The sequence below is a fragment of the Sus scrofa genome, chromosome 12, assembly GCF_054392235.1.
Source record: "Sus scrofa isolate SSC_HxYL_T2T_F1_AM1 chromosome 12, Sscrofa_HxYL_maternal_Yorkshire_Landrace_v2.0, whole genome shotgun sequence".
In the NCBI taxonomy this organism is placed as follows: Eukaryota; Metazoa; Chordata; class Mammalia; order Artiodactyla; family Suidae; genus Sus; species Sus scrofa.
In genome coordinates, this window is record NC_139394.1 from 64,931,537 (window position 1) to 64,947,281 (window position 15,745).

At 57.5% G+C, this 15,745-nt stretch overlaps 1 protein-coding gene across 33 annotated transcripts in view; it reads right to left on the minus strand.

Moving 5' to 3' along the window:
- SPECC1 (sperm antigen with calponin homology and coiled-coil domains 1) overlaps window positions 1-15,745 on the minus strand; it is a 237,481-nt gene that overhangs the window by 81,137 nt on the left and 140,599 nt on the right. For all 33 annotated transcript variants that reach the window (XR_014821946.1, XR_014821945.1, XR_014821944.1 and 30 more), the window contains one exon: window positions 8,374-9,899. Coding sequence is in view for 21 of the 33 variants with exons in the window: in XM_084986333.1 (XP_084842459.1) it covers window positions 8,374-9,899 (1,526 nt within the window). In the remaining 12 variants the exon portion in view is untranslated. The remainder of the gene's footprint in view (window positions 1-8,373; window positions 9,900-15,745) is intronic.

Genomic DNA, 15,745 nt, shown 5'->3' on the forward strand with positions numbered 1-15,745 from the left:
TGAAGGATGAGTAACCCAACACCAGCAGGAGGTGCTGCACGGTTTCTCAACTGGGAGGTTGCACTAAAGGATTTAAAGAAGGGAGTTACCTGGTGGCCTCTGGTGTTGTCACTCCTGCGGTTCGGGTTCAGGGGGGAAACGAGACGCAGGAGAGACAAGGGTGAGGCTGAGCCGTGAGCCTCGCGTCCTGACGAGAAGGGCGAGGCTCCGGACCGAACCTGCACGTCCCCGCAGGCGCGGCAGAGGCCTGACGGCTGCCGTGCGACCTCCCACTGGCTGGGGTGCGGAGGGGAGCCAGGCTGCTCCAAGCCACGCCCTGGGTGCGCCCACCTCCCTGCCTGGGCTTCCTCGTCGGAACAGCGGAATTTAGAGCGCGCCCAGCGGTTCAGCACCGCGGCCGCCCGGGGGCGGCGCGCACGCAGGCCCAGCGCGGTCGGTCTCTGTCGTAAGGGCTTCCGTCTGCGCGTCCGCGGGGCTCTGCGATGAACAGGTGCGGGAAAGTCGGAGACCGCAAGGCTCGCCTCTTACGGTAGCTGCTCTAACTAACACACAGCAGACTCCGAAGGAGAAAGAGGCGCAGCATGTGAACAGCCGGCCTCTGAAAAAGGAGCCGCAGAGCCGTGGAGCCCTCGAGCCCGGGGCCCTCGGCGGGAGCTCGCAACACGAGAGGACGTGACCGGTGGGGAAAGGCTGAGGCCTGCCAAGGTCTCCGCGTGCCGTCGAGGCTGCTCCCTCTCAGCGGCTCTGGCGCCACGCAGGCCCCGGGCGCGGGGGACGGCGACGACCTAGAGTCAGAGCGCGGCTCCAAAGGACACGCAGCCTCCTTCCTTCCTGACTCTGGAGTCACTCGCTCAAGTTGAGCAGTGTGTTCTGGAAAGCTCTGGGAGGGAGGGAGGAAAACCCTAAGCAGCCACACGCACGGGCTGGGTAACGACAGGCAGGTATTTTCACGTCCATCTGGCAGAGTAACTAATGGAGAGAGAGAGAAATCGGGTCACTGGAGAAGAACAATCCCCCGTGTCCAGCAGCCTAGGCCGGTCTGGCCACCTGCGCTCCTGGCCCCCCCGCCGGTTCACGGGGTCCGGCTTCTTCCTTCCAGAACCGCACGTGGACCCTGAAAAGGAGACGTCCCTGCCGTGCAGGCCAAGCGCCACTTCTCTGGAACTGGCCGCGCAGAACCGCATCACAAACAGGCTCCAAATCCCGGGGCCGCCAGTCCTCCCGGAGAGCAGCCAGCGGAAGCTGGTCCCTGCCCTGGGACAGCCCCAAAGCAGATGGCAGCGGAGACCTCCTGCGGGGCTCAGCCTGAGTCAGACAGGTGGGGACAGAGCCAGGGTCACTGCCTTTCCTCCGGCCCGACAGCCCCAACACCGCCCTGGGCACGGGCTGCTCCCGGAAACGGACTCCGAGACGGGGCCATGGGCTCTGGGGACCCACACCCGCAGGAACAAGGACGCAGGACCCAGCAGAGGCGGCGGGGGGCTGTGGCGGGCACCGCCAAGGCTCTACTGCCCCCGGGAGCCCGGCACTGGGACGGCCGCCCTTCAGGGAAGCCCCAAACTGAAGCGGGGGGCCTGGCCTTTCCCCACCCCGCCCCAGTGATGAGCCAGGCGATGCAGCCACCCGGGGATGGAGGCAGCTTCCCCCGCAGAGGGCAAGGCCTGCCCCCGCTCCCTGCAGCCAGGGAGGAAGGGCGTGGTCCTGGGGGGCCCCCGGCAGTGCCCCCCTCCCCGCCGCCCACTGCGGATACCACAGAGCATGCCAGGCTGGCCGCATGCGGGTCCTCTCCCAGGGGGTGGGCAAACGGTCATGATGGTTTTACCCCCAGGTGATCTGACCCTGATGGATGAAGGTCAACTACAAGGGCAGAGTGGAAGCGAGACGTTAAGCATCCTACCCACCCCCGCCGTCAACCACGTGTCCTCTGACGCTGCCAAGACTCTCGAACCTCAGCAATGCCAAACATGTTGGTAGGAGGGCATCCGGGTTACACGTATTTCTGCGCCCTCCAAAGATGCGATGCATGTGGGGCGGGGGCGGGGGCACAGAGGGGCTCCCTGTCCGCGGCTCGATGGGGGGTTCTGAGCGCAGCCTGGCTGGCCCGCCTGGAGGTCCTTTCTGGCGCCACTATCCGCACACCCAGCTAGTGTCCCTCCTCAAACCTCCTCCTCGTAAGTAAGGTCCCCGCCCCCTCGTAAATAACACCATCTCACTTCCGGTCACACAGCCGGAGGTCCGGAATGCCCTGAACCCCGCTTCCTGCACACCCCAACAACCCCCCGTCCCTGGTGGAAGCTGATAAACTGAATGCCGTGCGCCTGTTCAATGGCGCATCACCCAGCTCAAGGCAGGAAGGAAATTCGGCTTCAAGCTACGCCGTGGAAAAACCCTGAAAACCATGCCAAGGGAAAGAGGCAGATGCCACACGAGACCATGAAGTGTCCACGAGACCATGAAGTTCCAGGACAGGCAAAGCCACGGGGACAGAAAGCAGAGCAGGGGCTGCCAGGGGCTGCCAGGGGCTGCCAGGGGCTGGGAGGGAGGGACAGTGAGGACTGACCACCACTGGGTTCCAGACCTCTTTATGGGGTGATAAAAATGTTCTAAAATTGGAGCTCCCTTGTGGCACAATGGGTTAAGGATCTAGCACTGTCAAGGCAATGGCTTGGGTTGCTGCAGAGGCTTGGGATTGATCCCTGGGCCCAAGAACCTCCACATGCCCCAGGTGTGGCCAAAAAAAAAGAAAAAAAAAAAAACTAAAATTGATGGTGGTGATGGCTGCACAACTCCGTGAATGTTCTAAAACCACTGACTTGTCCACTTTATAGAAATGACATCTCAATAAAGCTGGTATTGGAGTTCCCTGGTGGCCTAGTGGTTAAGGATCCAGTATTGTCACTGCAGGGGTTCCCTGGTGCAGGAACTTCCACATACCATGGGCAAGGCTGGGGGAAGAGAAAAAAAAAAAAAAAAAGCTGGTACTTAAAACACTCTTCAGAGCCTCCCCCTGGCTGAAGGCCACAGGTGGAGCTGTGACAGGGCCTCGTCCCGCCCACCCCAGGTGGCTCCGAGGCTCCAGCAATCTGCGGCGTCACCTCCTTGACATCCGTGGTAACCCCCTCAAGCTGCAGGTGACAAACAAGAGGACGTGTCTTGATGGCTCAGGTTTTCCCTGTGAATTTCTCTACGGCGTCGACAGCCAAGAAAAAAGGCCCGAGCTCACGGAGACCTGACAGGTTGCCCTTTTTGAGCCAAAGGCCGTGGCTGTAGTGCTGCAGCCAACGGGAGCCCTCGGCTCTGCCTGATACGCTCCCCTCGCTCTATCTGCGTGTAACCAGGAAGCCGAGTGAGTCAGCGATCAAGCATTTGGCAGGGGAGGGAGGAATGGGAGTTCGGGGTTAGCCGATGCGAAGTAGCACCTAAACAATGGACACACAACCAGGCTCTCCTGCGCAGGGAACCAGAGTCAGGATCTCACCACAAACCACAATGGGAAGGATGATAAAGGGAGAATGGATATACATACGTATATACGCACACACACAAGAAACTGAATAAATAATAAGTAACCGAATCGCTTTGCTGTTCAGCAGCACTGGAAATCAACTACACGTCAATTTATTAAAAAAAAAAAAAAAAAGAAGACCTCTAGGGAGAGACCCAACTTTGAATCCTGGCCTTCATCATTTAGTTAATTAAGCCTAGTAACTTATTCTCTGCCTTAATTATTCTCCATTTCCTCAATGGAAAAAAATTAGACGACAGCATCTACAGCCTAAAATTAGGACAATTACATGAAATCAAATGATTGAAAGGCTTTGAGTGCCTCGCATACCTAAAGCACTAAAACAGTAGCTGTGATTAAAACATGATGATAAACTGTATTTTTTTGGGGGGGGTCTTTGTGTCTTTTTAGGGCCGCACCTGCGGCATACGGAGGTCCCCAGGCTAGGGGTCCAATCAGAGCTGCAGCTGCTGGCCTCCGCCACAGCCACAGCAACGCCTGATCCTTAACCCCCTGAGCGAGGCCAGGGATCAAACCCACGTCCTCGTGGATGTGAGTCGGGTTTGTTAACCGCTGAGCCAAGACGGGAACTCCATAAGCTGCATTTTTTTTTAACACGCTGATACACTTCTAGCCTCCCCTCTCTCCTAGTTCTGTGTCAAGTTTCTGACATTCGTTTATTCACTCGTTCAACAGTGACTGGATGCCCAATACGGGGAAGAAGTCAGTTTTTTTCTTTTTTCTGTTTTGGCTGCCCCTGTGGCATAAGGAAGTTCCCAGGGCCAGGGGTGGAATCTGAGCCAGAGCTGTGACCTACAGCAGAGCTGCAGCAATGCGGGACCCCTAACCCACTGTGCCACAGTGGGAACTCCAAGAAGTCAGTGCTAAGCCTGAGAGCATGAAAGGACACGGACGCACGTGGGAGGATGGCTTGAGCAAGGGCGCGTCATTGCTGTGTCTGTTTTCACGTCTGACGTGGTTATTCTAAAACGCCTGCGCGTTCCTGGCCCGGTTCTGCACAGACACTGCAGGTGGAGGCCGTGACTCCTTCACACGGGATGAAATCTCCGACCGACTGTGTCACAGCGCTCCCCAGGGCCAGGGAGCAGAGTGCGCACTTCCGTCCTGGAGGGAGAGAAACGGCAACGGTCGCCTGGGATGGCTCGAGGGACCCTCGGAAGCTGGGCTGAGCTGGTTCCCAGGACCCCACCCAGGGACAGAGGTGAGGCGCCCGAGGCTTCAGGGACAAGCCCGCCGTCGGGTGAGAAAGAGGAGGGCACCCAGGCCCAAGTTTGGGGGCGTTCACAGGTCTGCAGAGGAAACAGCTCGCCCAGAGGGAAGAGGCCAGCCAAGGGGACCCAGGCCGGCAGAGGCCAGCGGGTCCGAGGGGGACGCTGCGCCCCCTCCTGTTGGCTGCAGGGAAGTGCGGGCGGGCGGAGCCCAGGTTCTGTGGTTCCACCGGCCAGACCCTCCTTAACTCAACACTGGACTTGAGCTGAACCCTCAGGGTCAGGTCCCCTCTTCACATGGTTTCAAGAGCAGGGCCCTTGGGGTGGGGTTTGATCCGGCCGTCAGGCTCACACGGGACCACGTCCTGGCCATGCACCTGCATGTCTGCCCCCAAAAGGCCCTTGGGCCCTTGGGGTCACAGCCCGACCTTCCTGATCTGGCTCCGGGGGCAGCAGGCCTCCAGCTCCGCACCCCAGGCAAATCTCCTGAGGCAGCAGCCCCCCGAAGCTACCGTGAAGGCTCAGGCCTCGCCGCGCTGCCTGGCGCACCTCCGCCCGGCTTGCGAGGGTCCCACTTACACCCGGTTCTTAGGCTTCACCCAGCTCGGGGTCACAGGACTGACCACGACACCTGACCTGCTGTTGTCAGCGAAGGCACGGGGGAAGGGGCACTGTCTGAACGGAAGCTCACTGAAACCTCACGTCTCAGCTGAAACAACTCAGGTGTCACCAACCTCCCCATCAGTATCCAGTCGGTGATTCCTGCAGGGAGGGGACCCTAAGTCCCCACCACGAGATCCGCCCACAGGCAGCACTGCGGGGGGCGGGGAGAGGCCCCGGCTCATCCAGGACCGCTTTCCACCTGGTCCAGCACGTCACAACCTCGTTAGAGTTTTCTGCTAAAAGTGCTCCCGTTTCCCGCGGGCCGAAGCCCCTCCGTCTTAACATCTAAGTTCGCAGTTGCTGGTGGGTACGCTGATATTCTCCCGCGGGGCTGCAATAAGCTACTCGTCAGCCTAGGAGGCCAGGGTTTTACTTTTCTACACAACAGAAAAGGGCACAAAGATGAGTACAAGTTACGGCTTCACTGCAATTACAGATTGCCCCCACGTATGGGAGACATCACCTAATCGGAGGCAGGATCTCAACCTACTAGCAAGTATTGGACAATTCCTATCCGCAAGGACTCCGTAAAGATATGGCATACAATATATTCAAGAGCTTGATTTAAAACACATATGTTGTGTCTTGGAGTCTACAGAGAAAGCAAATGCTTTTTCTTTTCCTCCACATTAGACTCCATTTATTCTAGAAAACTGTAAATGTTATGGTCTTCATTTAGCCAAAACTATAATAAGGAGCAAATTCATAGGTTTAAATACTTCCACTATCAACCAAGAAAGGATAAATTTAAACGAACAAAGAAGTTTACTCAAGAAACTAGGAAGAAACCAAAGAAATGTACAAAAAAAAAAAAAACACAGGATGGAAGAATAAAAATAAATGTAGAAACAAATTAATGAGAAATAGCGTAACAGGAGAATTGATAAACTGATCCAACTGGGTCTTTGTGTTCATGGAATGTGGAGTGACAAACTCCATTCTCCTGAACAGAAAGGTAAGCGTGATTACGCCAGTTCGAGCTGGCATGCATGACGAAATGCACATAAACTAGGAAAATGTTTGAAAAGACAAACAGCAAAATGGCAGCCGTGTGTTCTCCAAGTAGTGATATTAACGGTATTGTCCTCTTTGTACTTTTCTGTACTTTCTAAATGTTCTGTAATGAACATATAACTTCACGATGAGAAAGATAAGCTACTGTTTTAAGACGCTAAATTATTTCTCCCTGACACGTGTATGTCATGTCATGTCAATAGAAACCCACAGACACAGATGAGGACTCAGGAAGGGCTCCTGGGAGGTTAAAGGTTTTCCAGGAGGGAACATGTTCCAGACAGCAATCTCAGCGCAAAGCTGCAAATGACCAACCGACAGCTCCCATGGGCACCTGGGTAGCACCTGCTAAGGGAACTGCTTCCAGACTTTTGGTGAAGACTGTGAATTCAGAACACAGACAATGCTAAACACTCCTAATGCTGCCACCACTCAGATCATCGGGCGGCCCAAGGCCAGGATCTGGTGCACCTGATGAGCCTCCAGGCAGATGAAGCAGCAGAGAAATCCCCTGGGCGTTCACAGCGTAATTTGTTTCTCAGAAGAGCGACAGCCCCTGAAGTAAGGTGGGAAGATACTTTCAACCTCTCTCACCAGGGGATCCCTAAATCAGAGACCCAGCGTCCAGAGGAAACGGGAAACTGGCAGCCGCCTGTCCACACCTTTCCGGCACCGCTCTGCGAGTGGGCGGAGCGCCACACGGCCACCAGCCATCTTCACTGCGGAAAAAAGACTGTTTAAGATATGGAAGTGGTGATCATGTATCAGAGCTTGGGTCGGGGAAGACCTTTCCAAGGGGATGCGGGAGGGAACAGAGGCAGTGAGGTCCAAACGCAAATGACCAGCAACCTGAGGGGCCAGGGAACCAAGCGCCTCTGATGGCCGAGGGCACACCTGTGTCAGGCTCCCAGAGGGCAGTCTGGCCAGACGCGATCGGAGTCTTTGACCTGTGAGTCAATGTCTAGGAACGTCTCCTGAGGAAATAACCAGAGGGGGGTAAAAAAAGAAAGAAAGAAAGAAAGATGTACACTCTGCCGAGACCGGAAAAGAACACCGACGCCCAACGACAGGTGACCGGTAAAGCACGAGACACAGAGACCAGAGAGCCAATCTGGCCTTCAAAATCACGTTCAAAGAATAGTTAAAGGTTGGAGTTCCCATCGTGGTGCAGTGGTTAACGAATCCGACTAGGAACCATGAGGTTGCGGGTTCGGTCCCTGCGCTTGCTCAGTGGGTTAAGGGTCCGGCGTTGCCGTGAGCTGTGGTGTAGGTTGCAGACGCGGCTCGGATCCCGCGTTGCTGTGGCTCTGGCGTAGGCCGGTGGCTACAGCTCCGATTTGACCCCTAGCCTGGGAACCTCCATATGCCGCGGGAGCGGCCCAAGAAATAGCAACAACAACAACAAAAGACAAAAGACAAAAAAAAAAAAAAAAAAAAGAATAGTTAAAGGTGAGAATGTGCCCCGAAAATACCAAATTTTTAAAAAGTTAATCATATGTACAGGATGACTCTTTAAAATGTGTGTTTAAACTTGTGGGACACACACCTACACACACACACACACACACACACACACACACAAAGAGATCTGGTGGTGGTATCACTCCTCGGGGGGGAACTGTTCCCAAAGCGTAGTAACCAAGAGACAGGGATGAGTCTCACTCCTCAAGACTCGGCCACTTCTTCCGAGAAGCCCTCCTGGACTGCCTTCCCGTTATCCACGTGATTCTAGGTGCCCCTCCTGCACTGGCCTCCGGGCTGTCCCCAGAAGATGTCCTCTATCCCACTCACTAGAGTGGGGACTATCCGGTCAACGACCGCAGTCGGAAACTGTCCCCGGCCTGCCTGGGGCTACAAGGCTGGCTGGTGAACGGAATTGAGCCTGTGCTCCATGACTCTAAAGGCCGAGGGGGGCCACGCTGCGGAGGGCGAGCAAACGCCGGCAGAGAGAACGCTCCTTACCTTGGCCAGCAGGCTCGAGACACGCCTCATCTCGCCGTGGGCCTTGAGCAGCTCCTGCCTGAGCTCCGAGCAGGACTGCTCCAGCTGATCCTTCTCGGCCCGAGCGGCCTGCAACATCTCCTGCACGTCGGAGCCGTCGGCCGTGCGCCCCGGGGGACCGGGCTCGCCCGCCTTTTCCTTCTCGGTCTCCAGACGAGCCTTCAGAGACCCGTTCTCCGCCTTGAGCCCTTCCAGGGCGGCGCGACACTCTTCCAGCGTCCTGGCCGCCAGGCCGCTGTCCCGCCGCTCCAGGTCCAGGAAGGCGCTCAGCTGGCCGTTTTCCTCCTTCAGGTGTCTGACCATCTCGAGGGCGGCCCGGTGCTCCTCCTCCGCCTTCCGCAGGCTGCAGGTCAGCTGCTGCTGGATGCTGAGCAGCTTCTCGCGCTCAAAGCGGCCCTGCTCCAGGATCTCCGAGCACTTCTGCTCCAGCTCCAGGATCTTCCCCTCCTGGACGCTGGGCTCCTCGCTCTTGACGCGCTCCTGCAGAAGGGTCATCAGCTTCTGGTTCTCCTGACTCAGCTGCTCCGCCCTCTCCCGATGCTGCTGGAAGGACGTTTCCAGCAGCGTCTTCTCGTCTGCCAGCTTCTCGTTCTCGGCCGTCAGCTCCTGCACCATCTGCTGCTGGTCCGAGAGCTCCTGCAGCGTGGCCTGAAGCTCCTCGCTGGTGCTGTGCTGGTTCTCCTCCATCCTGTGGATCTTCTCGGTCAGGGAGGCCAGCGACAGCTCGCCCTCGGGCTGCGTCGTGCTGCCGGCCGCGGGGCACTTGGAGCCGCCGGGGAGGCTCCCGCCGGGGGCGTCGGCCGAGAGATGCTCAAAGTCGGAGGCGTCGGGGGACAAGGAGGCCTTGGTGACGTCGCTGCTGGAGGAGCCCGACGTCCGCAAGGCGCTCCCGTGCGTGTTGTCCCGAAACGACGCATCTCCCGCCGGGCTCCCCGGGCTGGACTCCTGCGTCAAGGACGCGGGGCAGCTGCTGTCCCCGGAGGGACTCGCGCCCGCCTCGGAACCTGGGGAGCGCGCAAGGTACGTCAGCTTCTCCTTCAAGGCCCGGTTTTCTTCCTCCAGCCCCGCGAGCTCTTTCTGGAAGCTCCTGTTCTTCTCCTCGAGCGCGCGGATCAAAGGCTCCGAGTCCCCCGGCGAGAGGCCCGGGCTCGGGGCGTCGGCCCCCGGCCTGTCCTGCGTCCGCCTCTCCGCCCACTTCTTGAGCTCGCTTCGCAGCCGGTTGATCTCGCTGTCCTTCTCCTTGGCTTCGGCCAGGAGCTCCCGCACCTGGGACTCCAGCACGGCCTTGTCTGCGCCTTCCTGGCCCTGCCTGGGCCTCGGGGGGGCGGCCCGCGGGTGCCTGGCGGGGGTGGGCGTGCTGGGAGAGGTCGGGCTGGACGCCGACTTCCGAGGGTTGGCGGGGCCCCGTGGCACTGTCCGCTCTCTTGAGACGGTCACCGAAAGGTCTCGAGGGGCTGGAATGCCTGTCCGTTTGGCTGCCACGGCCCCTGGAGACAGAGGAAGAGACCAGTGAAGCAAAGCCACCACGTGCATGGATGGAACCCACTGACGGCAGCTCAGGGGGCCCGGCGACCGGAGCGGCTGGTGCCCCCTCCAGCTCCCCTCCCTCGGGGACCACCCAGTTCTGACTGGGGCTTCTGTGCCCCCTCCCACAGCCCTATACTTCGGGGGAGGCTGACTCCACGCTGGGCTGCTCAGGGAATCCCGTCCCCAGCGGCTGGCTCCAGGCAGGGCTCGGCCCTCGGTCAAGGTCAGGGAAGGAAGGGGAGGTGCTGTGGGCAGGCTGCTGAGGAAGAAGGGGCTGCCCAGCAGAAGGAAGGGGGTGCAGTGGAGTGAGACTCAGTCTGGCCAGCCGACTGCTGGCCTTCCAGTCACACAAGCCAACAGCCACCCTTAGCAGGTCCCCTTGAACCGGGGGGTTTTCTCTAACCTGTGACGGGGCTGACAGTCTCGGCAGGGAAACAAGAGCCCTTTGACGAGATACGAGATACAGGACCGCTGCGAATTCCCAAATAAACACTCCCCCACAGGGTCCTTAACGGATCTTGACGAAACACAAATTCAATGATGAAATCAGAAGACCCAACGAATACTAAGACAGACCGAGCTGATTCAGTGGCCCCTTGCTTTTTGTTTTTGTTTTTTGGCCACGCTACTGCCACGCGGAAGTTCCCAGGCCAGGGATGGAACACTAGATCCTTAACCTGCTGCACCGCCAGGGAACTCCTCCATGAACCGTTGTCTTTAATGTTAGCGGGAGAGGCGTATTCATTTCTATTCACAGAGATACAAGGACAAGCAGGAAAAGGGCGCCACCCGTCTGCCTGTGGCAGGGTTTTGAACGCCAGACAGATTTATGTAACATGGGAATGATACGGAATTTAGAATACTTCCAATGGGAAGTGTAAGGAATTATTTCTTATCTTCCCCTCTGCTACCAGTTATTCTTAATCTTTTTCTATATTATATTTTTAATTTTCACTTATACTACTTACTATGGACAATGTCCACAAAAAAATTTCTCGGGGTGAAAACCCAGACATCAATCCCAGTGTTGTAGAGAGGACACCGACCCCGGAGGTGAAAGGTCTGGAGTAAATCTGACCTCTTCTTGGAGTTCCCGTCGTGGCGCAGCAGTTAACAGATCCGACTAGGAACCATGAGGTTTCAGGTTCGATCCCTGGCCTCTCTCAGTGGGTTAAGGATCCGGCGTTGCTGTAGCTGTGGTGTAGACCGGCAACTGCAGCTCCGATGCGACCCCTAGCCTGGAAGCCTCCATATGCTGCAGGTGCAGCCCTAAAAAAGCTAAATAAATCAATCAATCCTCATCTATAATAGCAAGAGTCAAAAGATGCCTAAATTTGTAAAATAAAAAAATAGCAATGTCGGGAGAATGACTAGACAGGCCACAGACGGGAAGTATTTGCAAAACAGGTATCTGATAAAGGACTGTTACCCGAAATATACAAAGAACTCACCAATGGGAAAATGAGCGGCCTGACCAAAACACAGGCAACATATCCGGACACCTTATTACCAAGACGGCAAACGAGCACGTGGAAAGAGGCCCCACCTCACAGGTCTTCAGGGAATTTCAAAGGAGAACAACAGCGAGGTACCGAGGCACAGCTATGAAAACTGCTGAAGCCTAAAACGCTGACCACGTCGCATGCCGGCGGGGACGGGGAGCAACAGGAACTCTTGCTCGTTGCTGGTGGGAGTGGAAAAGGGTGCGGCCCTCAGGAGGACACACTGGTGGGGTCCTACACGACTAAACACCCTCTTGGCATGCAAGCCACTCCTTGGCATCTCCCCAAATGAGGTGAAAACGGGCCCACACAGAAACCCGCACGTGGGTAGCGACAGCAGTTTCAGCCGCAGCTGCCCAAACGTGGAAGCGACCGAGACGGTGGGTGGATGAACCGGTACATCAGCCGATGGAACATGAAGTCGGTTCTCAAGTGAGATGAGCCATCAAGCCGTGAAAGACACAGCAGAACCTGAAATGCATGTGCCCAGGCGAAGGGGGCTCATCGGAAAAGGCTACGTACTGTATGATTCCAACCAGACGACATTCTGGAAAAGGCAAGACCATGGAGGCAGGAAAAAGATCAGTGGCTGCCGGGGGCTGGGGAGGGAGGGGTGAAGAGGCAGAGCACAAGGATTCTTAGGGCAGCGACACGATTTCGTGTAACATCGGATGATGGGTGCCTGACCTCACTCGTCTGCCTAAACCCACTCAACGCACAAACACCAAGAAGGAACCCGGATGCAAACTATGGACCCTGCGTCAGCGAAGGTTCATCGACGGGACAAGCCCGCCGCTCGCCGCTCGGGGGGGATGCAGGGGGAGGACGAGGCTGCGGGGGTGGGGCTGGGGGCACAGGGGACATCTCTGGACTTTCTCTCAATGGTGCAGAGCTGAAAACTGCTCTAAAAGTCTACTGGAAAAACAGCAGCATTAGACGGTGAAACGGTTGCCTGTGGAAATCGAGACGCGCGATGAGAAGCGGACGGGGCAGCGGCCTCGCTGTTCACAAGAAGGGTCTCGTCTGCTTTCTTTTCCTCCACCCAGGCGCCTCCCACTCTGCTCGTAAGATTTAAGAAAAAGAAATGCAAACGTGTGCGGCCACGGCGCGAAGACAAGTACTCAGCCGTTGGTTTTACAGGCAGCCCTGCTCCCTGGACTTAGAACAAAGGACACAGAAGAGAAATTCGAGGCCACTGGGTGAGTGGAGGCGCCGAGGAAGGAGCTGAGCCGGTTAGCGGCTCTCGGCCCCACCTCGGGCCGGGCAGGGAGTTTTCCACAGCTGGGCTGCCTTTGCGTCTCGAGGGAGTGTTGCCTAGAGCGTGGACACACCTCGCACTCAAGGTCACGGAAACTCTCTGCAAACCCAACAGAGGGACCAACACGGAAGGATTCTGCACATAAAATAAATCCGAATGACCCGCCCGGTGTGCGGCCCTTCCGCTAAAGGCAACCAGCAGGGTCCCATTCAGAGATGGTTTGGAAGCTTCCGGCTCGTTTGGGGGGGTTTCTCGGCCGTGCCCCCGGCGTGTGGGAGCTCGAAGGCCAGGGACTGAACCTGCACCATGGCAGCCGCTGAGCTGCTGCAGTGACAAGGCTGGGTCCTCAGTCGGCTGCTCCCCACGGGCTCCCATCCCCATCGGAGATGGTTTGTAGGCAGATCAGTGTTTGCTGTCTCCTCTACATCCCCCTCCCCGCCCCCACCGTAAAATTAACCTGCTCCTGCTCCACTTGCTTGGCAGCTTGGGGTGGACTTGAAAACACTTGTACATCTGCATTCTTCTCCCCACAAACACTCGCACTGGACCCCGGCCACCACGAGCAGCGCTCTGGGACCAAGCGGCTTCTGAACAAAAGACCCCTAACACTCAGGCGGGGCTCTGCCCGGGGAGGACACAGTGGCCGCTCTGTGCCGGGCCCAGGGCGCCCAGGCAGAGACAAAGCGGCAGTGTTGGGAGAGGCTGTGGAGGCAGGTCTGTGCACCCCTCGCGGGCGGCCCACACAGCCGCCCAGCAGCCACCCCGGGAGATGCCAAGACGCAAGCGGGCACAGAGGGCCGCTCCCGGCGTGTCCCCCCTCCCTCCACCCCGGGGCACACGGGCGCAGGGACGGCTTGTTTCCCTGGAGCCCCAAGTGGCCAGAGGACCGGAACGGCGGGGCTGGTCCTCGCTCTGCACACCCAGGAGCTCCCCGGTCCGTGGCCCACATCAACGGAAATGCTCACCGCCCAGCCCGAGGGCCTGGCACCTGCCGGGAGTCTCCCCGCAGCCGCAGCCGGGGTCTCCGGGCAGCAGAGGTGAAGCACGAGGAGCCAGTTCAGGGAATTCACGGAGCTGCCTCCCCAGGGGCGAGGCCCCTCTCAGTGGAGATGGGACGGGGTCTGCGTGAGGCTTGGTGCAGACGCAAATGCCAGCTGGCCCGATGGCAAGTCAGCTCTGACTCCCCAGTGGGAGACTCCAGGGGGAGCTCCCGGTGGCGAGCCGTTAGGGACCCGGCACTGTCGCTGCTGTGGTGAGGGCTTGATCCCTGGCCCGGGAACTTCTGTATCCAGTGGGCACAGCCCCACCTCCCCAAAAATTGTAAATAAAAATAAAGTGAGACTCTTAGCTCAACACCCAGCGATCACTGAGAAACTTCCAAGTTCCACCCGTAAGAGACATTAAACACACAGAAGAGAAATTCATGGACTTGGAGAACAGGCTTGTGGTTGCCAAGGGGAGGGGGAGGGACTGGGATTATGGGGTTAATAGATGCAAACCATTGCCTTTGGAATGGATAAGCAGTGAGATCCTGCTGTGTAGCACTGGGAACTGTTTCTAGTCACTTGTGATGGAGCCTGATAATGTGAGAAAAAGAATGTATATGTGTGTGTGACGGGGTCACCCTGCTGTGCAGTAGAAAACGGACAGAACACTGTAAACCAGCTATGATGGAAAAAATAAAAATCGTTTTAAAAAAATTAAAAAAAGGAGAGACATTAGGCGCACCTGATTTGCGACTGGAGAAATACAAGAAGGAGGTGGACTATTTATTTATTTAGATCAATGTCACTTTTTTCTTTCTTTTTTTTAAAAAGCACCCATAGGTCAAAACACAGAAAGAACTTTTAAGACCTGTGCACATTCTTAAAACTGGAGCTCCCGCTCCTGCAATCGTACAGCCCCTGCCGTCTGCGGAGTGCTGGGTTCTCAGAGCATTTGCACCCCCGTGACAAGGCTCCAAAGAACTGTCACCTGCGTTTCACAGCTAACAGAGGGTCTGCGGGGCCGCACGGCCTGCCCACGGGTCACGGAGCAAGTACACCTACCACCTGCATTTCACGGCTAAAGAGGGTCCGAGAAGCGGCACAGTCTGCCCACAGGTCACCGAGCAAGAACACCTGCGGAGGCACGGCATCGCGCTATTTCGGAACTGGAAGCCAGAGAAACCCCGCAGCCTAACCCTTCACACAAAGCACCGGCGAGGCATCCGACTCTGCTGCTCTTTTAAGTCCTCGGGTTCCAATTACCCTGCATGTTTTCCGTGAAAGAGGACCCGGCGTGAGCTGTGCCCGCTGTCGGGCCGCTCGAGTGGTCAGACGACCCCCTTTACACCCGGCTGAGTGCTGTCTCCGTCAACAGGACACCTGTGGGCTCCAGGCCTGAAACAATCTGGAACCCCAGGGAACAAACGAATGGCCTTTGCCACACGACGTCTGAGGTCCCGAGGGCAGCTTTCACCCGCCCTGGTCTTCTAGTCCATTCCTGACCCCTCCCAGCAGCCTCCACACCCTGGGGCCAGTCGAGGATCAATGGCGAAGACCCTCTGATCTAGCAAGCTCCCTCCGAAGTGTCACCCAGAACCACAAAAACGCTGCCGATGTGGTCACGACGAGGTTTCGCAACAGAAAACCCAACTGAAGCCTGCAAGAACACGAGAGGTTTGCGGCTCGCAGAACGGGAAGCCCCAGAGTGGCCACTTCGGGCCCCGCATGGGGACGTGTCCTCAGGGCCCACTGCTCTCCAGCTCCTGCCTGCCCCCGGACTGTCCCCGTCAGCAGTGAGCCGCCTGGTGTCACCTCGGAGGCCTCTGGCGACTCCAGGCCTCACGTGACGGGGACGGTCTTCTCGCCCAGAAGCCGTGACAACGTCCCCTCACCTCTCACTCTGACGGTCCCTGGGTCGCTGAGGTCAAGGGGCTGGGCTGACCCGCTGGAAGTGGGGAGATGGTGAGCCCCCTGAGAGACTCCTGAGAGAAAAGGGAGGGAGCTGCTGGGAAGGGACATCCCGCTTTGGGGACGTGTTTGTAACGTGGTCTGAGCAAAGC